General features: G+C 39.5%; 1 protein-coding gene across 3 annotated transcripts in view; it reads right to left on the reverse strand.

Annotated features, from left to right (window-relative positions):
• Positions 1–27472, reverse strand: part of LOC138749713 (phosphatidylinositol-3-phosphatase SAC1-like) — a 65397-nt gene that overhangs the window by 20017 nt on the left and 17908 nt on the right. For all 3 annotated transcript variants that reach the window (XM_069911482.1, XM_069911474.1, XM_069911490.1), the window contains exons 3-9: positions 24640–24714; positions 21712–21839; positions 19895–20044; positions 18794–18853; positions 15072–15105; positions 4542–4643; positions 4128–4213 (exon numbers count right to left, since the gene is read on the reverse strand). In XM_069911482.1, coding sequence (XP_069767583.1) covers positions 4128–4213; positions 4542–4643; positions 15072–15105; positions 18794–18853; positions 19895–20044; positions 21712–21839; positions 24640–24714 — 635 coding nt within the window. The remainder of the gene's footprint in view (positions 1–4127; positions 4214–4541; positions 4644–15071; positions 15106–18793; positions 18854–19894; positions 20045–21711; positions 21840–24639; positions 24715–27472) is intronic.

Raw genomic sequence — 27472 nt, forward strand, 5'->3', positions numbered from 1 at the left:
CGATACTCTGGAAAAAAAGTTCTTTACCATCTGTCTTAAATCTACTCATAATCATGAGACTATGATCCTGAAATCTGGCCTCACCAACCAGTGGATAAAATAATTCAGGCTTCTAATATATTTCATTATTTTATGTGTTTCTGTAAGATGTCTTTTCATTCTTCTGAACGTCATGGGGAACAAGACATAAACTGAAAATAGTTTATTCAGCCCATCGCATCTGCCCTGCCATTTAATCATAAGATGATCCATTTCAACCTTTGATGCCTTGGCTAATTAAGAAACTATCAATCTTTGCCTTAATGATGGCCTCCACAGTCACCTGTGGCAACAAATTCCTCAGATTTACAACTCTTTGTCAAAGGAAATTCCTCTACCTCCCAGTGCCTTGCAAAGTTTCAACATCATATCCCTGCTATTCTTCTTGAAATGAATGCCAACATTGCATTTGTCTTCATCATGCAAGTTTAACTTCAGATTATCCTGCACGAGGATTCCCAGATGCATTTGGAAATTTTCAATTTTCTCCCCATTTAGAAAAACACCCTTCTGAAAATCCAAATACATAACCCTAACCCTCCTTTATCTAGCCTACTTATCACTCTCAAAGAATTCCAATCGGTTTGTCAAGCAAGATTTCCCCCCCAAGGAAGCCATGCCAGCTTTGGCTGATCTTGTCAAAGTTCTCTACAACCACATTCTTGACAATCAACTCTTAACATTTTCCCAACCACTGAAGTCAGGTGAACCAGCTTATCATTTGCTTTCTGCTGCCTCACTCTCTTTTTGACTGGTGGGGTGACATTTGTGATTTTCCAGTCCTCTGGGACCATGCCTGAATCTATAAAGATCTGAAATATAATTTCCAATGCCTCCACAATCTCTACCACTACTTTTTTCACACCTGAGACTGCAATCCATCTGGTCTGGGAGACTTATCCACCCTTAGACCATTCAGCTTTCTGAGCACCGTCTCCCTTGAAATAGTAACTGCACTCACTTCCTTTTCCTGATGCCCTTTGACATCTGCCACACTGCTAATGTCTTCCACAGTGATGACTAATGCAAAATATTTAGCTCCTCTGCCATCTCCTTGTCACCAATTATTATTTCTCCAGCATCATTTTTGAGGGAGAAGGGGGCAGCAATGGAGAGTGCCTGGACGGAAAATTAGGTGTTGTTTCTCCAATTTATGGGAGGTTTGAGTTTGACAGCACGTTGACAGTACGAAGCCATGGACAGACATGTCAGCATGAGAGTAGGGAGCAGAATTGAAATTGATGATCACTGAGAGATCTCCATCACTGATGCAGAGAGAGTGTAGGTGCTCAGTGAAGTGATCTCCTAGTCTGTGTGCAGTCTCTTTGATGTAGAGAAGGCTACAATGGGAGCACCAGATGCAGTAGATGACTCGACCTGCAGATACACAAGTGGTGTTGCTTCACTTGGAAGTATTTTGGGGCCCCGAATTGTGGTGAGGGAAGAAGCACGGGTGCAAGTTGCCAGCTGCCAAGGGGAAATTAATGGAAAGGGATGAGTGAATGAAGGTGGCATGGAGTGAGTGGACCCTACGGAAGGCAGAGAGGGGAGGAAACGGGAAGACGTGTCAACGTGTCATGTTGTAGGTGACGGAAGTTAGTGGATAATGTGATGGATGCGGAGGCTGGTGGAGCGGAATGTGAGAACAAGGGGAATCCTGTTTCTGTTGAGTCTGGGGGCTGAGGGGGCCAGGGCAGATGAGTGGGAAATGGAGGAGATGCGGGTAAGGGCTGAGTTGATAGAAGTGGAGGTGAGGTCACATTTTTAGAAGGAGGACATTTCAGATGTAATTTGCCTCCTCTCTTTAGTTCCCACCCTCCCCCCCCCCCCCCCCTGCCCATATCCAACCCCAAAAACAATTGCAAACCTCCCTGCTAGGATATTGGTTCCCCTCCAGCTCAGGTGCAACCCGTCTCACTTGTACTGATCACCCTTACCCAGAAAATGTTTCAATGATCCAAGAACTTGAAACCCTGCCCCCTCTCTTTGGTCACTCATTTGTCTGCACTTTCTTCCTGCTCTGACCTTCCCTAGCTTGTGGGACTGGGTGTAATCCTGAGATTACCACCTTGGAGGTCCTACTCTTCAGCCTCTTTCCCAACTCCCTAAACTTACTTTGCAGGATCTCTTCCCCCACTCCTGTATGTAGGAGTGGTTTCCAATATGTATCATGACCTCTGGCTGCTCACCCTCCCCTTTAAGAATGTTCTGCAGCTGCACAGAGCCATCCTGGACCTGAGCACCCAGGAGACACACACTATTCTGGCATTTCTTGCAGCCACAGAATTTCCTATCTGTCTCCTAACTATCAAGTGCCATATTTCTCCTCCTCTATTGACCACCATTCTCTTTTGAAGCTCAGAGCCAAACATTGTGCTGTCAGTCTGGCTGCTGCTTTGCCCAGATAGGTCATCCCACTCAGCAGTATCAAAATGGGTATACCTGTTACTGAGGGAAATGCCTTCTTTCTCCCTTTACCTCTTTCTGTGTTCACCCCTCTACTAGCTGAATCCTGCACTATGGATGTAACCACCTTCTCAAAACTCCAAGGCTGCTTAATCTATCCTCCGTTCATTTCCAGAATAAACCTGGTGAACCACCTCTCCATTGCCTCCAAGGCTAATAGAGCCTTTCTCAAGTAAGGAGCCAGAACTGAATACAGAACTCCAATTGTGGCTTCATCACAATTTTATACAGTTGCAGTTGAACCTCAGGATGGTATTAAGGAAAGTCTTAAAAGAAGACAAAGATGAGGGCAATGTTAAGGGAATGAATTCCAGATTTTAAGGTCAAGCCAGCTGAAGGTACTGCTGCCAACAATGGAGAGATAAAGACAAAAAATATCAGAAATGTGCAAAAGGCAAAATGATAAAGGATTTTCTACTTAGACCAAGTTACTGAGATGTGCAGAGGTGAGCTATTGGAGAAATTTATAAACAAAGATGACAATGTCAGTTGAGGCATTGGCTGTTCAAGAGTGATTATGGTATATGTAAATCAATGTCCAATCACAAACCAAATCGATAAGCTGAATAATCACATAATCAAAATACCATTACTCCTGAACCTCATTAGACCTGTGAATCAACATCCCAGGATTCTTGGTTATAAATGGAGAAATGTTACCATTGTACTAATACATTAAATAAAACAGAATTAGCAAAGAACCAGTCTCCAAACTACATCTTCTTCTTCAAGATCACCTCTTCTGATTAGTGCTGACATTATCTTTGCTTTTATCACCTCCAGAACTTTTCCAGTGTACAACTTGGAATCCTTAAACTACCGGTGATTTAAAATTCCACTGCCCATTTCTAAATCTGCAATATTATCTACATGCTCACACACTCACAGTGGATCCCAGACCCAACATATTCTATTCTTCAATCTTTATACTCATGTTTAATTCTTATCATGGTGTATCCTTTCCCAACTGTATAACCTTCATCAACAAGGCACCCTTCCTCCACATTCCTACAAGTGTGGCCTCAGGTTCACCAACATCTTCCATTCACCAAGTCGCAATCTAGCCATGAAGTTTGGAATGTTCACCCTTCTTTCCACCTATTGTTAAAATCCATTTCTTTCCTGTTTAATTGTTTATTTTAATGCCTCCTTTCATAATGAGTCCTTTAGAAGGTTCATGATCTCTAAAGTTGATCTGTAAATGCAAGACACACAAGAGACTGCAGATATGGGGAATCTGGAACAAAAAGTCTTGAGGAAGCCTTTGATCCCAAAAGACCAACAATGCTTTTTCTCCCTCTAACAGATTGTTTTTTTGCTCCCGTAAATGCAAATTGCCTGTCTCTACTTTGCCTCACACTTTTTGGCAAGACCTTCAGATAGTGCCTGCAATGTCTTCAACTTCCCACTCCAGTCTTACTTTGCTCTTACAAAGTAAACTTCTTCAAAGTTTGCCTTTCAACAGTATCTTTGGTCTCTCTGGTGATCACCTTACCCTTATTTCAGTACTCATTTCTTTGTTCACTTCCATTTTGGAAGAACAATGGGATGTTTATTGCTCAAAGAGGCTACAGAAATGAAAGTTGTTGTTTGACTCGCATAATACATAAGAAGTCACTCACTTGCACAAATGATGCTTTATTGCCATTGTATTGAACGATTTGTTCAGTCTCCACAAAGTTTGCAGCGTGTCCTTCAGAATCAATACCTAATAAAGTGAACATAAAAGTTAGACATTTTTTAAAAATCCTAGGTAAATTGTAGCTGTGTTTTTGAACTAAAAGTACAACTTACATGCAGAAGCTTTAGTAAATCTTGTTTTCTGTTATGCAACATCTTATAAGTTTTCACCATTACTTCCAAAAACATCTAATCTGCAAGCTACAAACCAACTGCTGGCAGTTATTTGTTAACTCATGGATGGGAACCTATTTTAATATATTTTTCCTCAGTGAATAAAAGTAATAATACTGCTGAACTAAATCTAACACATAGAAAGTAAAATGTTCACTGGCTGACTGTTTAAGAGGACTCACCTCGAACGTAATATCGAACTCCAGCCCTGAAACAACTCCTTCTAGAGAGAACTGTCCAATCAAAGTATTTTCCATTTATGCTACAGCATTTCACAGTAATGACTGAGGTAAGTGATAAATAGTTAAGGATGCTAAAAGTAAAAAGTATAATAACATTTCCTTTATTAAAAGGATTTACTTCAGCATAAAACAGCATGGATAATTTCAAATCTATCAACTTCAGGGTTCTTTAAAGATTCTATTACCTTCCAAATTTTCAAATGTGAAGCATGCAATATCCTGCAAATCACCTATCACCAAACTAAACGTTAAGAAATTGGGATATCAACATTGTACAAAAAATAGATAGTTCAGAGGGATGACAGAGTACAGAATAGGTAACATTTCCAGATTCCAACTGGAAGCAGGTACAAATCACTACGGCTAGGAGATGACATGATAAACAGCTGGACTCCCACCACCATTTAATGTTTCTGATCAACATATTTGCCATAACTGATCTGATGCATTATTTTTGTTGTTCACTATGAAAAATAAAACACTTGAAGGTAGTAACAGGAATTTAAGCAGACATCATGATTTGATTTGTCACCAGTTTTAGTTTAGCCTTCTTATGGATGGATCATTGAGAAGCTCACAATCAATGTCCATCTCCAATATATTTAAAGTACATCTGTTTTCTTAAATGCTTGATAATCCATTAAATCTCCTGAGTAACAGACTGCCCATGAAAAAAGGAATTTTAAAAGTTTCTCATTTCAGATTTTCAAATTTATTATGAGTACATACATGACATCATATTCAACTCAGATTCCTTTTTCCTGCGGGCACACAGAATTACCACTAATTGGTAGTGCAAAAATTAACTGCACACAGCGTGAACATGTAATCAAAAGAACTGTAAAAAGATAAACTGTGCAAGACGGAGAGCAAAGAAAATCAACAAAGTGCACAAGTAAGAGTCCTTAAATTAGTCTCTGATTGAGTTTGTTGTTGAGGAGTCTGATGGTAGAGGGATGGCAGTTGTTCCTGACCTGGTGGTGTGAGTCTTGTGGTACCTATACCTCTTTCCTGATAGCAGGAGTGAGAACAGAGCATATGCTGGGTGGTGGTCTTGATGATTGCTGCTGCTCTCCAGTGGCAGCATTCCCTGTAGATGTACTCAATAGTGGGGAGGATTTTGCCTGCAATGTCCTGGGCTGTGTCCACTACCTTTTGGAGGGCTTTACACTCAGGGGTGTTGGTGTTCCCATACCAGACTGTGGTGCAGCCAGTCAGCACACTTTCCACCATACATCTGTATAAATTTGCCACAGATTCTGATGTTATACCAAACATCTGCAAGCTCCTGTGGAAGTAGAGGCGCTGTCGTGCTTTCTTCATGATGCCATTGGTGTGTTGAGAACTGCAGATTCATTGCTTTATGGAAAGTCCTATTATCATTTGAACTACCTCGAGTGATATATCGGACAATTACACTGTTGTAGATACTACAAGGAACTATCATTAACTGTTCTTTAATAATGTTCCATGGTTGAAGAAAGTTGCATAAACTGATTAATTCATTTTGTCTTGCTTCAAGCCCTGAAGTGCAGCATTCATAAAAACTGCATTTGCTATTTTAATTATCCCGAAAAATGAAGTGGTAGAAATAGGATGTCACACTGAGAGATACTCTAAAAGATTTGTCTTTGCTAAAATCTTCAAGAACATCAAGGCTTTATATGGTTGCCATCACAACTCCATGAAAATTGCAATTGTACTTCTAACTTAGGTGCTGTGAATGCTCACATTATTGCAAGCAGGAAGCAAAAAATCAAGCATAACAAAAAAGAGAAAATGTCAAGCAAGCAAACACTTTTGATTTGGACTTTTTAAACCTAAGTAATAAAAGTAATGAAGCTGTGATCAACACTAGAAGTTGTGTGGAAAATATCAGATACAGATCATACAATAGTTGTAGTCATAAGGGTTCTTCATACTTTGTAGCCATCGTAATGTTATAAGATTGTCAGAGATGTTTGTAAAAGGAGGATATGATATTACTAACATGCATGGCTTGCAGTTATGCATTTCCATGAGATATTTGAAACTTCTTTTCCTTTTCTCTAGATAGACTAAAAGAAAGTCAAACCAACAACTCAACCACATACTTCCTCCAGAATAAAACTTATTAACTGCTAAAGACATTGCACAAATGTACGATTGCCAGAATAAACAAACAACCCTGACTATTTTAAGTCAGTAGGCAAAGTGATTAGACACATAAAATGTATTGTTTAATTTTTCCAATTATTTATTTTTGTAATCATTTTCAAATTTCTGTTAAATGTAATTTATTCTCTAACTATTTAAGTTTCCCGCTCTTGAGCTTATAGATGCACAGCTTGTTTTAAATTGTAATAACTAACAATTTGATTCTCAATATGTCGGAAGTTTGAAACTTCAGAACGTGGAACATTTTTCATTTCATTGACTGGCTGATCAGCAATTGCTCTAATAGTAGATCTAATTCAATTGCAAATTTTGGAAATCACATCACAGTAAAGTTGGCAAAGCAGAGGCAGAAGATCAATATTTTAGTAATACATCAAAATGAGGCTATAATAGAACAAAATCAATGTTCCTGTGAAAAGCATTGATGAGCTTCAATTTGTATTTTAATGCAATGATTAGTATTTTGACACCACAAGACATTACAAGTTTGATTCTTCATTCTATACCCAGAAATATTCCAGACAGAATCAAATTATTTAAACAAAAATTTTTTTCTACGATAGAATCAGAGATATATGATGGAGGAAAATGCTATAGCACTTACCCTGAGCTTCCTGTTCATAGATTAAAATTATGGCACATCAAGTGGTCAGCAATGTCCATTAAATGCAATGAAGTTTCTGTCTCCATTACTTCTCCCATACAGTAAATAAAAGCATGGGAGGAGAGGAGGCATCTGCTCTTAATGACTTAACATCTTTAAATGTAACAATTGTATCTACCTCTACCATTTCATCTGGCAGTTCATTCCAAATGCCCCCTAACCTGTGTGTGAATAAGTTCCCCCTTTTCAAATCACTGAATCTTTCCCCTTTCACTCTAAATCTATGGCTCCTAGTTTTGTACTCCCTTACCCTGGGAAAAAGACAGTCATTAGTGACTTGTAAGTGCCCCTTATGATTTTATGTACTGAGAACACAAGACATTACAGCAGAGTACAGGCCTTTCATAACTCGATGATAGGCCGACCCATATATACCTACAAAATAAAAACTAAACCCTTCCTACCTCAAAAAACCCTATTTTTCTTTCATCCACATGCTTGTCTGGGAGTCTCTTAAATGCCCCCAATGTTTCAGTCTTCTCCACCACCCAGAAAAGGTATTCCAGTCACCCAGAGCTCTCTGCATAAAAAAAAACACACCTAATATCTCCCCTAAACTTAAATATCTCCCCTAAACTTTCCTCCCTTAATGAAGGAAGCAACAGAAGACCCTTTGGTTATGCAGAAGAAGCAGGAATCTGTTGAGCCAGAATCTCTTCCAATTGAAAAGATTCTTGTGAATCTTGAATCTAAATTATCTTATACAATGCAGGGATTATCTAAGATTATGACTGAACTTGGTACTAGGTTCAATAATTTGATGGAAATAAATTCTCAACAGATGGCTGAGTTTGGAGCTTTTAAGCTTGAAGTGAGAGATAAATTTAATTCGTGTGAAGAAGATATAGACGAAATACGAGATCAAGTTTCAGATGTGACCAAAATGGTCGAAGACTTACAAACTCAAAATAAAAATTTGGTGAAAAAGATTGATTATTTGGAAAACCAATCCAGACGGAACAATATAAAGATTATTGGTTTGCCGGAAGGAAAGGAGGGACTAGACCCAAGAAAATTTTTTACTGAATGGATTCCGCAGGTGCTGGGTCAAGAACATTTCCCGGAAGGTATAATACTGGAACGTGCTCACAGAGCCTTGCGTAGAAGACCTATTTCAGGTCAAAGTCCAAGACCTGTTTTGGTTCGTTGCTTGAATTATTACGACAGAGAAATAATTTTACGAGTGGCTATTAGAAATGCACAACAGAGAAAATCACCCTTGATGATTCAAAATAATCGAGTTTTCTTCTATGCGGATTTGAGTCAAGAAGTTATGTTCCAACAACGGGAATTCAACTCTGCTAAAGAGTTGTTGTGGGAGAAAGGTTATAAGGCAACCTTTAGATATCCAGCTGTTTTGAAGGTTTTTCAAGATGGTTACCAACCAAAGTTCTTTGATTCTCCAAAGGAAGCTATAGCATTTGCTCAAGAGCTGCCAATTACTCAGTTTCAACAGAGACGTAGTCCGCCGCGATCTCTAAGGAGACAAGAGATGGAAGAAAAGAGCCGTGCTCCAAGAAGGAATGGTTGTAATGGTGACTCGGCAGTTGGAGCTGATTAAAAGAAGAGTTGTTCTTTTTTTTCTAATGTTCTTTTTAAAAAAAAAGGAATATTAATAATGATGATGTTAGTTTAAGATGAAGTGAGAGTTGGGGGAGAGAACTGGATAGGCACTATTTCCTGAAAGTCATCTGCTACGTGTGAGTTATCTCACACCCATTTTTTTTTAGGAGTTACCGCATTGCGCGGTTTAGACGGGAGGGGGTATTTTTAACCTCCTACCCGTTTTTTTTTCCTTTTTTTTGTATTATTAGATTAAAGAGTGAAGGGGTTTTTTTTTGTGTTTATAAAAAAAAAGCATAAGAAAGTATTTGATTGTTTAAAAAACTAAAAATTGATGTGGTTTTTTTTGTAAAGTTTATTCAGTAGATAAGGAATATTTGAAATTTAAATGTGAATAGGATGGATAAGTTTTTTTAATAATTTTTCTTTAACTTTAAGGTGAAAGGAGTGGTAATTCTGGTGTATATTATTTTGCTATTTTAGTTATAGAACGAAGGGAATAATGGTGAAAGTTATAAATTGAATTGTACAATTCTTAATGAGGCTTGAATTTTGTTTGTGGTTTATGCTCCATTTGTTGAAGATATAGATTTCGTTGTAGATGTGCTTTTATTATTTGGATATCTGAATTTTAACGTAATGATTGGGGATATTTAAATGTGGTATTGGAGCTTTTATTGGATAATTATTCAAGAGTAAAAGGGAAAAATGGTGGAAGAGTACTAAAATTGAATTGTACAATGTTTAATGAGTTTTGAATTTTGTTTTAAAATGGTGGTTTAATATGATGATAGATGTGAAGGGTGTAAAGGGTGGGGCCAGTACTGCGCGCACTGCACTCCACCTAAAAGCTCCTTTGGGCAGGCCCGAGGACAGGTCCACGTCCTCCCCCTCCACGTCCTCCCCCTCCACGTCCTCCCCTCCACGTCCTCCCCTCCACGTCCTCCCCCTCCACGTCCTCCCCCTCCACGTCCTCCCCCTCCACGTCCTCCCCCTCAAAAGATGCTCACAAACTCAAGCTAGCATGCTGGAACATCAAAACCATGCTAGACAAGGCTGACAGCCACCGACCTGAACGTCGGTCTGCCCTCATTGCACATCAACTCCTCAGACTTGACATCGACATAGCCGCTCTCAGTGAAGTCCGCCTGGCAGATATAGGCAGCCTCCAAGAACGCGGCGCGGGCTACACACTCTACTGGTCTGGCAAGGCTTCGGATGAACGACGCCTATCTGGTGTAGGCTTCATGGTCAAGAGCTTCATTGCCTCCAAACTCGAAAACCTTCCGACAGGCCTCTCGGACCGAATCATGTCCATGCGACTCCCCCTTCAAAACAAGCGTCACATCACCCTCATCAGTGTCTATGCTTCAACCCTCCAGGCGGAACCAGCAGAAAAGGACAAGTTCTACACCGACCTGCGCAACCTCATCCAACGCACCCCTACAGCCGACAAGGTTGTCATCCTGGGCGACTTCAACGCTCGTGTTGGCAAAGACTCAGAAACCTGGCCAGGAATCCTGGGCAAGCATGGCGTCGGCAAGTGCAACGACAATGGGCGCCTCCTGTTGGAGGTCTGCGCAGAACAGCGGCTTGTCATTACAAACACCCTTTTTCAGCAGAGGGACAGCCTTAAGACCACCTGGATGCATCCCCGATCCAAACACTGGCACCTCCTGGACTACATCCTGGTGCGAGAAAATGACAAACGAAATGTGCTCCACACCAGGGTCATGCCTAGCGTGGAATGCCACACTGACCACCGGCTGGTTCGCTGCAAGCTCAACCTTCACTTCAAGCCAAAGCCCAGGAACAATAAAGCCCCCAGAAAGAGGTTCAATGTTGGAAACCTGCAGTCAGACGAAGCGAGAGGAAACTTCCAGGCAAACCTCAAAGCAAAGCTCGACGATGCAACCCACCTCACGGACCCGTCCCCTGAAACCCTCTGGGATCAGTTGAAGATTACCATACTGCAATCCACTGGAGGTACTGGGCTTCTCCTCCAGGAAAAACAAGGACTGGTTTGACGAAAACAGCCAGGAAATCCAGGAGCTGCTGGCAAAGAAGCGACCTGCCCACCAGGCTCACCTTACAAAGCCGTCCTGTCCAGAGAAGAAACAAGCCTTCCGTCGTGCATGCAGCCATCTTCAGCGCAAACTCCGGGAGATCCAAAATGAGTGGTGGACTAGCCTCGCCAAACAAACCCAGCTCAGCGCGGACATTGGCGACTTTGTTTTTACGATGCTCTAAAGGCTGTGTACGGACCCTCATCCAAGTCCAAAGCCCGCTGCGCAGCTCAGACGGCAAAGTCCTCCTCAGCGACAAGATCTCCATCCTCAACCAATGATCAGAACACTTCCAATCTCTTTTCAGTGCCAACCACTCAGTCCAAGAATACGCCCTGCTCCAGCTCCCTCATCAGCCCTTAAGGCTAGAGCTGGATGAGGTCCTCACCCGGAAAGAGACATATAAGGCAATTGAACAACTGAAAAGTGGCGAAGCAGCAGGTATGGATGGAATCCCCCCAGAGGTCTGGAAGGCTGGTTGTCTTATTCACTTTAAGACAACTGGCACTGAGGCTCCATGACCTCACTTCTCAATTCCCAGGATTCTCCCCATTACCTTTTTTTTAAAAAAACAAGAAAACCACATTTCCTATTCTCTAAATCTTCAGCACCTCCCTGTAGCCAAGGATAACTCAAAGATCATACCTAATGCCCCAGCTATCTTTTCCCTCCCTTCTCACAGCAACCTGGGGTACATTGCATCCAGCTCTTGGGGACGTATCAATCTTAATGTTTTCAATACACAACCCTTCCTCTTCCTTAATCTCAACATCATCCAGCACACAAGCCTGTTCTGACCTCACCCTGATCAAGGTCCTACTCTCTGGTGAATACTGAAGCAAAGTATTCAATTAGGATCTCTCCATCCTCCTCCACCTCCAAACACATTCTTTATCCTTAAGCAGCCCCACCTTCATTCTTGTCATCCTTCTGTTCTTCACATATGTAGAAAATGCCTTGGGGTTCTCTTTAATTCTACTTGCCAAGGACTTCTCATGCTTCCTTCGAGTTCTCCTAAGTCCTTTCTTAAGTTCCTTCCTGGCTACCATTTATTTCTCATGAGTCCTTCCTATTTCCAGCTTCCTAAATCTAATGCATGCTTCCTTCTTCATTTTAACTAGCTGCCTCATCTGTTTTATCAATCACAGTTCCCTTTTCCTACCATCTTTTCCCTGTTTCAGTGGGAAAAAAACTTTTCAGAATGCTGTGCTCGTGGTCTGTAAACATCCTCTAACTTATTTCTGTGCTTTCTCCTGTGAACATCTGTTCCCAATTTCTAATTCCTACCTCATCCCATCATAATTAGTCATTCCCCAATTAAACACTTACCCATTTTCTTTGCCTTTATCCTTGTTCATAGGTATGGGAGTTGTGCACCTCTATAAACTTACTCCTCAGCCTCCACTATTCAGGGAGATAAGTCACAAACTATTCAGCCTCTCCTTACAATTTCAGCAAATCAGTCCCTCATGAACCTTTTCTGCACCATCCCCAGCTTAATCTTTCCTACAGTTGAATGACCAGAGATTACACATGTATGGCATCACCATTGTCTTGTGCAGTTGTAACATGACATACCAATTCTTGTGCTTAGTGTCCTGGTCTATGAGGACAATTGTGCCAAATGCTTCTTCACCACCCTCTCTGTGTCATCACTTTCAAAGAACTATCTGGACCCCTAGATCTCTTTGATCTATGACACTCATCAGGGTGAGTATTATGAAATTCAAAAGCTAGAACTTTTGCAAATTAAATTCCATCTGCCATTCATTGGCCCAGTTCCCTATTTGCATCTACATGCAATAACTTGATCTCCGCCATTTTCCATGGAAGAGAATTCCACAGGTTTACTTCTGAATGAAGAAATTTCTTCTCACCTCACTTTAAATGTTTTGTCCCATATTCAGAAACTATTACCCCTTATTCTTGCCAGCCCAACCTAGGAAAATACCCTTCTTGCTTCCAGTTACACTTTACTTTTTACAAATGCTATATGATCTGCTGAGTTTCTCCAGCACTTTTGTGTATCTACATACTTTGTTGTTTACCTTCAGGGTGGCATGGTTCATGTGTGGTTGGCTATTACAGCACCAGTAACCCAGGTTCAAATTTGGCACTCTCTTAAAGGAGTTTGCATGCTCTCCCTATGTAGGATTCCTCTGGGAGCTCTTGCTGACCGGTGGCACTCACATCCACAGTGATGAAGTGTTTTGAGAGGCTCATGTTGAAGCACATCAGCTCCTGACTGCGAGGTGACATAGATCTGTTCCAATTTTCCTACTACAGCAACAGTCTAAGGCAGATCCATCTCACTAGTTGTACACAAAACCCTGAAACAACTGGACAGCAAAGAAACATACATCAGGATGCTCTTTATTGACTACAGTTCAGCATTTAACACCACCATCTCCTCAAAACTGATCCACAAACTCCAAGACCTGGATCTCATTACTCCACTGTGTAACTGTCTCCTGGATCTTCTCAGCTTCAGAGCCTAATCAGTGAAGATGGCAAGAACATCTCCTCCACAATCTCCATCAGCACCAGAGCACCACAGGGATGCATTCTTAGCCCCTGCTCTACTCACTTGACATCTTCGTGGCACAGTACAACAAGACCATTTACAAATTTATTGACAATACCACAGTAGTGGGCAGTATAAAATAGTCAGCATACAGGATAGAATTTGAAAACTTGGCTTAATGGTATACGAACAACCACCTTGCGCTCAATGTCACCAAAACCAAGGAGATGATTGTGGACTTTAAGAAGGAAAAAGCAGAAGTGTACAATCCAGTGATCATTAGGGGATTAGAGATGGAGAGGATGAGCAAATAAAAAAATTTAAAATCCTAGGAGTCACCATCTCTGGACCCAACATGCAAACATCATCATGAATAAAGTATATCAGTAATTCTACTTCCTCAGAAGTTTGCGGAGTTTCAATATGACATCGCCCACTGATAAAGCTGGTCCCACTGAATTCCTCCAGCAGATTGGCTTGGCTTCAGATTCCCACAAAGATACCTTTGCATGCAATTTTTCTCAATCTACCATCCATTTCAATATTCTACCTTTCTGTTTATCTACGTTATACTGTAAGTGAAATACTATTAAACTTGTCAAAATCACCTTGAAAACTCTTTTTTATCCTCACAACTAGCAATCCCACCTCTCAAATCATTGCTGTTTATAATGAACTGGTAGTGACATTAAGAGTTCCGAGAAGGATGCAAAAAGGCTTTGGGGCAATTTAGATGAGATGAATGAGCAAATATATGGCAGATAAAAGTACTTATAAGAATAGGAACAAAATAATTTAGTTCCAAAACCTGCCACCTAAAGCATTATTAAAGATTTACATTTCTAGTTAAAACAGCAAAATGGAAGTCTTGAATTCATTAATCTTTCATTGGATTTACAGTATATCAGGGAATTATGCAATTGAATATAAAAGCTGACCCATTACTTCCCTTTGGTTCAATGCTTCATCTCAATAACTTGCGTAATACCCAGGCTGATTGTCCTCTTCTATGTAAAATTATTTCAAATAATTGATCCACTCTCTCAGTATGAAGCTCCAAACTGACCTTCTCTGAGTAATGCCCCATACTGAACAACTGTTCAGTAAAATCCTTGGCTGCAAATCATAAATGCAACAGTAAAATAGTTCAAGCAGTGTTGCAGGGAGTCTTACTGCAAGAAAATGAATCCTATAGCACTTCCTTGTACATAAAACTGCATCATTTGTGCATGCATCAAGAAAAGCAAGTTGAAAGAATAATTTTGTATTTATTTACTTTTCACCTTCTACTTAAATTCAACGAGAGCAAATTTTATTCCATATCTCAAATATTTGAATAGTGATTTGTGAATTCATTAAGGGCGAATTTCCATTAGCTAAACAGCTGTAACACTGAGTTCACCTGTAGTGCCAAGCAACGCTTAATCTCCATCAATTATTTAAGATACTTGCAGTGGCAATTGCTGCCACTCCATTCCTAGTATGGAAAAGGATACAGCCATGAATCACTGGAACAGCAAACCTGTGAAGCTGTTGGGATGAGAACATATTTATCAGTCAATTTCACTATCAATGCCTTATGACAAGACACGACTTAGCATCAATATAAATATAGTACCATTGTTTTATTAGATTTCTATGGAGAGACGGGTGAATTCAAATTGCATGATATAGTTGGAGCATTTCAGTTCAAATAATTAAAATTGGCTTGAAAACTAAAATGACCATGAAACAATCAAATTATTGAGTGAACATATTTGATTCAATAACATCATTCCATGTGGAATACTTTAACTTATCCTGCTTGACGCTGTCTCACATTCGGAGTATTTAAGGATGGATAATACATAAGCATTCACAACACTTAAATGAATAAATAAAAATTAAATGCAACTTGTTCCAATTTACATCAATTTGATTAAAGGTCGCAAGGGATTTGATGTGATAAAGAGAAGGAAAGTCAATTTCAACAGAGAATTGGACAACACAATTAGCATAGTGGTTAGTGCATTGCTATTACAGCGCCAGCGACCAGAGTTTGAATTTGGCGCTTTCTGTAAGGAGTTTGTATGTTATCCCTGTGTTTGTGTGTGTTTCCTCCGGGTATTCCAGTTTCATCCCACTTTTCAAAATGTGTGGATTGTAGGTTAATTGGGGTATAAGGGCAGCATGGGCTGATGGGTCAGAAAGCCCTGTTACATCTATTAGGTCTACATTTAAAAAAAAATTAAATCTTTTTTTAAAAAATTACTTATTCCAGATAAAATGCTTCAAAATCCCAATCCAAGCACTGTCAATTGGATTTTATTTTAGCCAGAGACTCTGGAAGGATATCTTCATCAGCAATACCCAAATCCGGTACCAAAGATGCTGAACTGACCATGTCAAATTATTAACATAATGGATGTCAAAAGAATAAAACTATAGAAAAATTGCCACAATACAATGCAGTGTTGAAGGTCTAAGGACCCCACAAAGACTGGTCTTCTCAACAGCATCTCACAGGTACTTAACAGCTCCCAATGTGCAAAGGCCATTAAGAGCTGAGAGCATTTGGGCTTCTCTCAAGTTCACTCTCAATTCTCAAGCAACTTTTGGGTTCCCGACCCTTGGGACTGGTGCGATGAGATCGAACAACAGATTCAGAGTGAAAATGCCACCCTTCCAAAAGGGAAAAGAACCAGCTCTACAGGCAAGAAAGGAAAAAGTGACCAATAACAGAAGGGAGTTTAATAGAGCACACACAATACAACTCACCAATATAAGGATAGGTGAGAATTCTACAGAATTGACAAAGCTAAACCAGCACAAAAAGCCAAGGGCCCACTTCATTGAGGTCAATGTTGAAAGTGAACTTATCAAGGACAAAGGCAAAATCAGCGAGAAGAAACCACCAAAAAAACTCCTCGACCTTGAACCATTCTATTATGAACACTCGATTTTATACCGAAATAATCAGGTCCAATCTCATCACTACCGAATGTCCTTTACAACTGATGGTTGGGAATGAGGGGGTGCGATGGCAACTGACGGCTGGGAATAGGGGAGTGACAGATGGGAGGCACTTAGAAGAACTTTACTTTAAACCGAAATGGAACTTAGAACAGAAAGAACACAGGGAACGGGATTCTCCACGTGGCTGCCTTTGAGTGTGCAAAGCGTCACAGGGGCAGGATCCCCCTTAAATCACTAGGTTATCAATTAGGCAGGTAGGTTAGGCTGCTGTTTGAAAGGAGTAGAAGGTACCGATTACCCAGTAATCTTACCCAGTAATCCCACCCAGGTCCTAGGAGGGGAACCCAGGTGATGCAGTTTGAAAAGTCCTAGCGAAACATTACAAAGCATCTGTAAAACAACAGTTTTTGTTCCACCTGTGCCCATTGTACAACACAGATCCCCTCCCATGTCTCAGGTACTCCTTTTCAATGAAGGTGACTGTTAACAAAATTTGCCATTGCTTTCAGCAATTTAGCACATCAGAGGTAAAGGGTAGCTGAAGATCAAGACCTCAACCAGCTGGCTATGATCCATGAAAATGGTACTGTGACAGAATATAGATTTTTTGGGAGATAAATTGGGGCAGGATTTGTTAGTGTATGTCACATACAAACATCTACTTTAAAATGTAATTTTAAATCTAAATCTAAATCTTATTTAGAATACTGGAGCTCTGCTAATGCTAGACAAGTCGGGGCCTCAGAGCCTTTGAAAAAGCTTTGGAGAGTCTCCAAGAGACTTCACTAATGGATTGTTGTTGTTTACAAAAAGGCAATATATGAAAGAACTTGTCGGAGCCGCATTCTGTCTAGAGTGGAACTTCCTGTTTTAGGAGAGTCATGTGGTTTTGCAAGCAGAGAGAGTAAAACAGGTTTTGTGCGAGAGAGAGAGAGAGACGCACGCACGCACGCACGCACGCACGCACGCACGCACGCACGCACGCACGCACGCACGCACGCACGCACGCACGCACGCACGCACGCACGCACGCACGCACGCACGCACGCACGCACGCACGCACGCACGCACGCACGCACGCACGCACGCACGCACGCACAGAGTCAGCAGCAGCAATTGGAACAGGACAAATTAGCCAGCTTGTGGAAAAACCCCATTTGGAAGATGGGTTGTGAGTCCTTAGTTCAGCCTGGTCAAAGCCCTTGTGGTTCATGCAAGAAGAGAGGACTGGCTGTCTAATGTTTCACTTGAAATAGAAGAAACAAAAAGGCACTCTGTGGTGACCTGAAAGAAAGAGGCTATCATCCGGAGAACCCTGAGGGGGCAGGTTTTGTTAGCAAGACACTGAGGTGGCTGATTAAAAAAGAAATCAGTTGTGGGTGTCAGTGTACAACAAATCTCTCTCTGAAAACCGACAAGAACCTTCCTGAGCGGTAACCATTTACCTTTCGAGCACCAAAGCCTGGTGAACTTTATAAATGTTAAAAATCTGTGCACAGTATAAGAATTGGCTGAAACCAGTGAACATGGAGGAATGAGAAGTGAGATTGGATTGTGAACCAAATAACTTTTATGAACTTAGACACTCATTACATACACATGTGCTTAGAATTAGAAGGGGGTTAAGTTAGGTTAGTTAAGTCAATAGTGATAAGTTAAAGTGTGATTCTGTTTTAAAAGCAACTTTTGCTTAAGTAACCATTTATCTTGGTGAATATCTATTGCTGCTAGGTTTATCGGTCCTTTGGGCTCGTAACATTTTGCTTTGGAAATATGCACCTCAAAGAATTGGAAAGATACCCTGATGCTCTCTCTCACAAAACACTCCCAATTCACTGGCCGGAGAAATGAATCAATGTTAACATCCACTCCCAAGTCAAGGCAATGTGGCCACATTGTTTGCATGGCCTAACATCAGAGTCCTGAAACAGTCCTTTCCAAGTTCAAGACTAGGTGGGGAGATTGAAGACATTTTCCAGACCTACTTGAAAAGCTGTAAATCGCTTCCGACTTTGATGGATCCTTTGATGAACAAAGGAGCACCAGTGTGAATGACAATGAGAATGGAGCCCTTTTGTAATAAGCACTCAGAAATCACTGTTTAAAAACCAGAGAGAATCCAGCATTTTTCATCCACTTGCTCCATCCTCTTTGCAGTCATCTCAGAACTGGAGTGGAGCAAGACATTCTTGATCCCGGTTTAATTTGCAAATATGAAGATCAATAATTTTCCACTGCTCTCTTACCCTACCAAGCAACCTACCTCTGGTTGTGCAGCAAATTCCCGCAGAAGGTACCCATTCCATACAAAGCGCTGATCTGCCTATGAGGATAATGGCATTTTAAACATAAAAGATAAAACATATCCATGCAAATAAAATTAATTAATTAAATCAATGTGGCTTAGTAGTGCAACTGAAACTTTCAATTAACACAACAGATTTACATTGCTTTGCTTTTCCTGATGAAATCTCTGCAGAATAACCAATGCTAAGGAAGAATAGTTTAAACCAACACTGCTTGATGGTGCCAACCAACATTACAGCAGAACTCACTCAACTGCCAAAAGCCAAGCAACACACAAGGATGCTTTTTCTGTTAGTGTTGATGTAGTTAAAAAATAGTCTGGCACACAAACAAGCAAGACAAAAACACTGGTGGCAATACTGTCAAACTGCCTCTTCTTCTCCATTCTCAAAACTACAATTCTGTAGACAAATTTAATGGCAAAGTCAAGGCTATTCTTAATTTGGAGCTTAGCTGCTACTTTTGCTGAAAGCAGGATTACTATCCAAATGACCTAGTTTCAATGGTAACAAAATCCAATCTACACTACTTTAAACCAACCTTCAGGAGCGCACCGTTAAAGGAACTTTTCTAAGATTTTATACTTGCCATTATTACGGGTTGACCTTTGGGCTGATGTTTAGTTCAGGACTATACTTGTTGATTGTGGTGCCTTTTGATTTCTGTGGACTGGAACCCAAAACTACTTCACTTAGAACCTTGTAACCAGTGATCAAAATGGAAGAGTCAACAACCAGGCTTTACATGTGGAAGAAAATGTGGTTTTAAAAAAATAACTAGCACAATTCGTAATTATGAAATCTAATGAATTGGAAAAAATATCATTATAAAATTTAAAAGTCTGATTTCTTTTTGAAACTCAATTAGTTCACTAACGTTTCATGAGATTTTTAAAAAAGATGCTGGATGAACATTTTATACTTGGTCACCCAAACGTGATGCTGTTGAACATCCAGCACTACTGTGCAGAATGGACCTAACCATCGTTGGTGAATCCTGGAGGAGACTGCACAATATGGTTTCCTATTTTTGCTCTTGCTCTTTGAGTCAACCTTACCCGTTCCAGTAGGGTCATTTCTTGAAACTCTGGACTGGTATTGGCCAAGCGTTGCAAAGTATGAGTCAGGTCATAGGTTGTAGAAAAGTAAAATCCATCAGTATTAAGTACGTTGTTAAGCATTGCCAAGAAAGTCTTGTTATCCAGCATCTATTGAATATGAATAAATAGGTAATATTTTCTGATAAAATTCTTCCAACATTATTAACATGTAGACAGAAGAAAGAGAAAAGTAGTCAATGTTTTTAGTTATATTACTTCATGTTTTTAAGATGTTTTTCCTAACCAAGTAGAAGGTGGACATTTTGACCTGCTGAGTCTATGCTGGCTTATAGAATCCCATTTCCTCTAACCTGTTCTCCAATATTCCCATTAATTCTTCCTCCCCACTTCTCTCTAGATTCTACACCTCGTCTACATATTAGCACCAATGTAAAGTGGCTGATTAATCTCCTAATGTACACCATTTAAATGTATGAAAGGAAACTGGTGCACCCATAAGAAGCCCTCACAGCCACAGAAAGAATGTCAGCTTCAGACAGCATCCAAGATCAAAGCTGAACGTGGGTCATTAGTTTTGAGGCAGTAGCTATTACCTGCTGCATCACCATGTAGTCACACAAAAATAGAAAAAGACTAACTGCGTTGGTTAACAATTTATTTCTGATGTCATAAGTATCTTGATGAAGATCACATCATAGAAAACCAAGTACAGCTAAATTGAACAGGATTTTGTAAACGTGGCTTAGTGGTAGCATCTATCCACCAGAATCAACATAGAAGATCATAGCTTTATATTGCTGTGAGCATCGAACAATATTTTTAGAATATATTAATCTGCTGTGAAAGTAGAGTTCCATCCAATTTTTAGATTTTAAAATCCTATCTGCGCTATAAAAAAGGAGAACAAGGGATTACTCTTGGTTAATTTTACTGGTTGAATGTTCTCACTGATTTTGGGTTGCAACTGGAAAAATAATTACAGCTGCAGGATAGGACTGTATTTGTGATGTGCACAAATTTTAATGAATATATTGAGATGGATACCTGTCCGATTGGTATTTTTATATTGCTATCTTGCAATCAGCATAGAGACTGGTAATTTCATTAGTCTTTGGTGAAATAAAATTTCAATCGCATGAATGAAGTCTTGGTAAGTTTGGAACTTTTTGCCTTCCTTTGTTGAAGAAGAGAGATCGAAATTAATCAAGAAATTACAGAGGAGTTAGTTTAACTTCAAAAGATGGTAAATTATTGGAATCCACTTTAAGGAACATTACGACTTCATTCAGAAAGGCACAGATTGATCAGGGACAAACCGAATGGATACAAAGAGGAAGTCATCTCCAACTAAGAGGACTAAATTCTTTGGGGAGATAGCAGAGAAGACACTGCATTTCATGCATTCTGATCTTTAGCAAGGCTTTCAACAAAAATGAATCCTTAAACCAACCAGCTAATGGATGACATGAGTAAAATATGAAGTTTTACACCCTGGCACTACAAAATCATGACAAAATGTGTCAAGTAGGAAGATGCTAAATAATAAATTAGAGAAAATTGCAAATGGAGTATAAACATGCTTATCAAAAGTCACTAAGGACAGTGACACCTGAAGCTCCTTTGTACCTATCAAATGAAATAAAAATCTATTGTACTTTTCATTACCTTTCATCAGATGGAACTTCTGACCTGACGCTTCAACTGTTTCTTTCTCCACTGATGCTACCAGACCTACTGAATATTTCCAGGATTTTCTGTTTCCATTTCAGATTTACAGCATCTGCAGTTTTTGTATTTTTGATTATATCCATTACCTGCATCTCAGTTAGGTGCAATACAGTCTTCTTATAGGAAATGGTGTCAAATTCCATTGCTTTCCAGACAGAGTGACCAAACAATTCTCCTACTTTCTGCCTTTTGGTAATCACAATAAGGTACATGCCTGTTGGAGGAGTGAAAAGGGATTTTATCAGACAATGCAGGAATGAACCCAACAGGCTTTGATCAATCTTTATACGTTTCCAAAAAGATTATGCTAAAAGACCCATATTTCTACAAGTAGATAGTTTAAACCAAGTCATGAGAGTTAAAACCTATGTCAATTATGCAGCATCTCTGTGTCTTTTTCCAATGTTACTTTCTTTTCATGCTATTATTATGGAAATATTTGAGTTGCACGTCTTTCCTTAATTACAGAATTAAATTGCCTGAGACTTAACAAGAGTTAAGTGCTTCATTCTTGCTAATTCACAAATGTTTCTTTATTAAAGATTTTTTTAAACTTTTTTTCTGAACGTCTTTTCTTCTCCTGCGAGTTTCAATTGTGGTGCAGTGGTCTTTACCTGTCACCTTTGAGTGAGAGGATCATGATTTAAAGCTGCACTTTAGACACATGAGAGCAAAAATATTCCCTGACTTTAGAGTGAGGGTTATTATTTTGCAGCTAAAAAATTTAAACATGAACTTCTGGAATCTGGAGCAACTCACAATCAGCTCGAGAAACTCAGTGGGTTGAGCAGCATCAGTGAGAGAAAATAAATTGTCAACATTGCAGGCCAAACTCTTCTTCATGACTGTGAATGTGGAAGAGAGAGAGCTGGTATACTGAGGACAGGGTAGAAGGGGTAGAACCGATGGAAGATTGGTGGACCAGGAGGAAGTAAAGGATGACAGACAGAATCAGTTGACATGCCAAATAGAAGTCTTCCAACCTCACCTACTGCTTTTGGTGCTCCCAATGTGGCGTCCTCTTCATCGAGGAGAGCAAGTATACACTTATAGGCTATTGCGCAGACTTGTGAACCACTTCACAGGACATTTGATCTCGGTCTACATAAGCTATCCTAAGCTCCTAGTTGTATGTCATTTCTACTTCCCTTTCATTCCCAAAACCAACCTGTCAATCCCTGGCCTTCACCACTGCCAGTGTGGTCCAACACAAACTAGAGGGACAGCATCTCATATTAAATCAGGGAAGACTGCACCCCAATGGTATGAACAGTGAATTTTCCAAATTTAGATCACGTTTTTCCTCTTTCTTCTATCAAATTACAGCAAAATGCCTGTTACCTTGAGTTTAAGCAACTGGTAGCTTCAAGAAACTGGCAAAAAAAAATTGAGGAAAATAAATAGGAAGAAAATATGGAAGTTTAAAATTGCTGTGCCTCACCATTAGTTGACCAATCAAGCAATATGCAATCTCAAGCAACCCGAAAAATCACTTATCCAGCATCTACCCTACCCTTCTAACCACTCCCATGTTTTTTTTATCTCTCTCCCTCTTTGGTCCTATTTCCCTCAGGACTCTTCTTTTTTTCCCCCATCTCCTTTGGTTCCAACTAATCTTTTATTATACTGCTATTGTTACCTTCCCTTATCACATTCCACCCTTATCACATTCCACCTATCACCAACTACACCCGGTTTGACTCATCCTCAATCAGTGCCACCTTGATCTCATTTGATCAGCTCTCTCTTCTGTACACTCAGTCTCGAAGGGACCAGCCCTTAATGTTAACAATTATTTTTCTCCCACAGATGCTGTTCAAGCCACTAAGTTCCTCAAACAGATTGCGTTGAACCTGGATTCCACATACACTTTTGCACCACAATTTTAAAGAGCAGCAAATATTTCCGGACGAAGTTTATGCCTTAATCAACCACAAAAAGAGGTGATTTATCATTATTGAATGTGACAAAACATGTCAAGTTATCCCATTATGAATTTAATTCTCAAAATTTTTTTTAAATCGTGACTTTTTAACAGTTTGATAAGTTATCTTTCTGCAATCTTTACCATCATATGTTAATGGATAGCAAATTGTTCTCAATTTATTTCTTTAAAAATAACAGGTAAAAATGGCACATTAACTTGGTGGCATCAAATGCATCACTAAATTTTAGATAGAAGAAAAACTGTCAAATCCCTTTCTATGGAAGTAATGTGGTTTCATTTCAATGTAATCGCCATCTTCAATATTCATCAGAATGCTCCTTGAGCACTTCAAAATGTAAAAGTTTATCACACATTGACAAAATGATCATGGTAAGGATTATCAATTACTTCGCTGAGAATATAGGACAAGAAAGGTCTGAAAGAGAATACAAAGCATTCACCAGCAAGTAGATCTAATTCATCTTTGATGAAGTATATGTGACACCCAAGGTCTTAGTTCAAAGTCAAATCGCACATACAAAAATAGAAAAGGTAAGAAACGTTCAGTTAATTCTGTTTCTCCTTCCCCAGATGATGCCTGACCTGCTGAGTGTTTTTAATCAATTGTTGTTTTTGCTCCAGATTCCCAACAGCTATATACTGTGATTTATTTTACATCCTATGATAGTAGCAAATTTTGTGGTATAAAACACTAAAGAAACCTCACTGCTCAGGAATCTGGAAATGGTAAATTTAGATTAATTGACAGTAATATACAGAGGTCTGCAGCCACAATACATACAAGGAATGCCAGCATTACTGTCAAGCAAATTAAAATTTGAACACAGTAAAACCATTGGTATCCGGTACCTACTTGCTAGATGCTGGATAAGTAAATTTTCCAGTTGCTTGAGATTGCTTGTTGCATGAGTGGCGAACTAACCGCTAGGGGTCCCCAATTTTAAACCCTCATTTTTTAATCTATCTATTTTCCATGATTTTTTTTTTGTTATTGGTTGTTTGAGGTTGCTGGTTGCTTGAATTCCAAATAACAGCAATTTTACTCTTATTTCTAATAATTACTCACCTGCCACGAGACGAATTGTTCCCATGATTCCATAGACTGGTTTGGTGACTGCAGAGGGTGGGACATCTTTCTTAACTAACAAAAAATAAAACAGGAAAATACATTATTTGGATTTCAATAACTGATTTAGATGTTCAAAATGTTACATAAAACTCATAATACAGCACAGTAGTTGGATACAAATGATGTGTATTGTTGAAAGTCAATAGAACAAGAGGAATTTTTAGATGATCATTAAGAGGTGTCGCAATTTTTAAGAAAATAATATAAAAATGTTTGGGACAGCAAGTAAGAACAAACATTTTTTTTAAAAGAGGCAAGGATATACTACAGGATTTGGTGACAGCAACAGAGACCATGTCAAAAATGAATAGATTGAAAGAAAGGAGAATGAAGAGATGTGGGACAGAATGAACACATGGAATTAAGAAAAGATTATAAGACATAGCAGCGAAATAAGCTATTCAGCCCATTGTCCACCCTGCCATTTAGTCATGAGCTGATCCGTTTTCCACTCACCCCACTGCCCGGCCTTCTCACTATAACATTTAATGCTGTGACTAATCAAGAATCTATCAATCTCTGCCTTAAATACATCCAATAAATTGGACTCCACAACTGCCTGTGGTATCAAATTCCACAGATTTACCACCATTTGGATAAAAAAAATTCCTTGGCATCTCTGTTCTTAGTGAACATCCTTCAATCCTGAAGTTGTGGCCACTTATCTTAGATCTTCTCACCATGGGAAATAACCTTTCAATATCTACTCTGTTCATGCCTTTCAACATTCAAATTGTTTCAATGTGATCCCCCGTCATTCTCCTAAATTCCAGAGTATCGGCCAAGAGCTGTCAATGCCTCTCATGTAATAACCCTTTCCTTCCCAGAATTATCCTTGTGAACCTCATCTGAACCCTCTCTAATGTCAGCACATCCTTTCTTAAATGTGGAGTCAAAAACTGCTCACAATACTTCAAGTGCTGTCTCACCAGTGACTTATAAAACCTCAAAATCAAATTCCTCCTCTTAGATTCTATTCCTCTTGAAATGAGGCACTGTATTTGCCTTCTTCACTACCAACTCAACAGGCAAATTTACTTTCAGGTTATCCTGCACAAGGACTCCCAGGTCACTTTGCATCTGGTATTTTCAAATTTCTCCCAATTTAGAAAATAGTCTGCCTGTTTACTTTTTCTACCAAGTGCATAATAGTGGACCTCTGACTTTATATTTTATTTGCCATTTCTCTGCCTATTCTATCAATCTGTCCAAGTCCTTCTGTAGCCTCTCTTTTTCCTCAAAATTACCTGCTCTTTCACTTCCATATCATCTGCAAACATGGCCACAAAGCTATCAATTTTATAATCTAAATAATTATTAAACGACATAAAAAGAAACAACCCCAGAACACCACTAGCAACTGGCAGCCAACCAGTATATGATCCTTGTATTCCGACTATCTGCTTCCTGTCAATCAGCTAGTGCTCTACCCATGCAAGTATGTCTCCTGCTATACAGTGTAGTCTTACCTCGTTAAATGCCTCATGTGCAGCACTTTCTCAAAGCTCCTTCTGAAAATCCAAATACACAACATCTACTGCATCACCTTCATCGAGCCTGATTGTCATTTCTTCAAGAATTCCTGTAGGTTTGTCAAGCAATATTTTCCCTTAAGGAAACCATTCTGGCTTTGATCTATCTTGTCATGTGCTTCCAAGTACAGTACTCTGTAACCTCAGTCTTGACAATTGACTTCAACATCTTCCAAATCATTGGCATCAAGCTAATTGGTCTATAATTTCCTTTCTGCTGTCTCCTTCCCTTCTTGAAAAATGGGGTAACATTTGCAATTTTCCAGTCCTCTAAACCACACCAGAATCTATTGATTCCTGAAAGATCATTATTGATGCCTCCAAATTCTCTACCACTACTTCTTTCAGAACCTGAGGGTGTAATCCATCTGTCTGGGAGACTTTCTGAATGTTCTCCTTTGAAATAGTAACTGCATTCACTTCCCTTCCCTGATACCCTTTGACATCTGGCACACTGCTAAGCTCTTCCACAGCATTGCAAAATACTCATTTAGTTCTTAAACCTTCTCTTTGCTTCCCATTATTATTTTTCCATGGTCATTTTGTGATAGTCCTATATCTACTATCACCCTCTTTGCATACTTTAAGCTTTTAGTATCCTCTAATGTTACTTGTGAACTTATTTTCATACTTCATCTTTCCCACCGTATTTTTTTTAATTACCTTCCGCAAATTTTTTAAAATTTCCCAATTTTATCTTCCCAATATTTTTTGCTTCCTTCTAAGCCTTCTCTTTTGCTTTTACGTTGGCTTTGACTTTTCTTGTCAGCCACAGTTGTGACATATTCCACTTGAATACTTCCTCTGTTTTGTTATGTATTTATCCTGCATTTTCCTCATTTCTTGCAGAATCTCCATCCATCTTTGCTCAACTGTCTTCCCTACTAGTGCCCCCTTCCAATGTACTTTGGCCAGTTCCTCTCTTGTGCCACTATAATTTCCTTTACTCCACTGAAATTACAACAATTCTGACTTGAGTTTCCCCTTGTTAAATCTCAAATGAAATCAGTGATATTGTGATCACTGGCCCCTAATGGTTCCTTAGCACTAAGCTTGCTAATCACCTCCAGTGCATAACAACACCCAATCCAGTACAGGCAATCCCCAAGTGGGATCATCAACAGCTACATAAAAATACATTTCGTTGGCATTCTACAAATTCTCTTGAGATTCAGTTCCAACCTGGTTTTTTCAATGTACTTGCATGTTAAAATCCCTTATAACTGCCACAACATTGT

This window comes from Narcine bancroftii, chromosome 1 (assembly GCF_036971445.1).
Source record: "Narcine bancroftii isolate sNarBan1 chromosome 1, sNarBan1.hap1, whole genome shotgun sequence".
Classification (NCBI taxonomy): Eukaryota; Metazoa; Chordata; class Chondrichthyes; order Torpediniformes; family Narcinidae; genus Narcine; species Narcine bancroftii.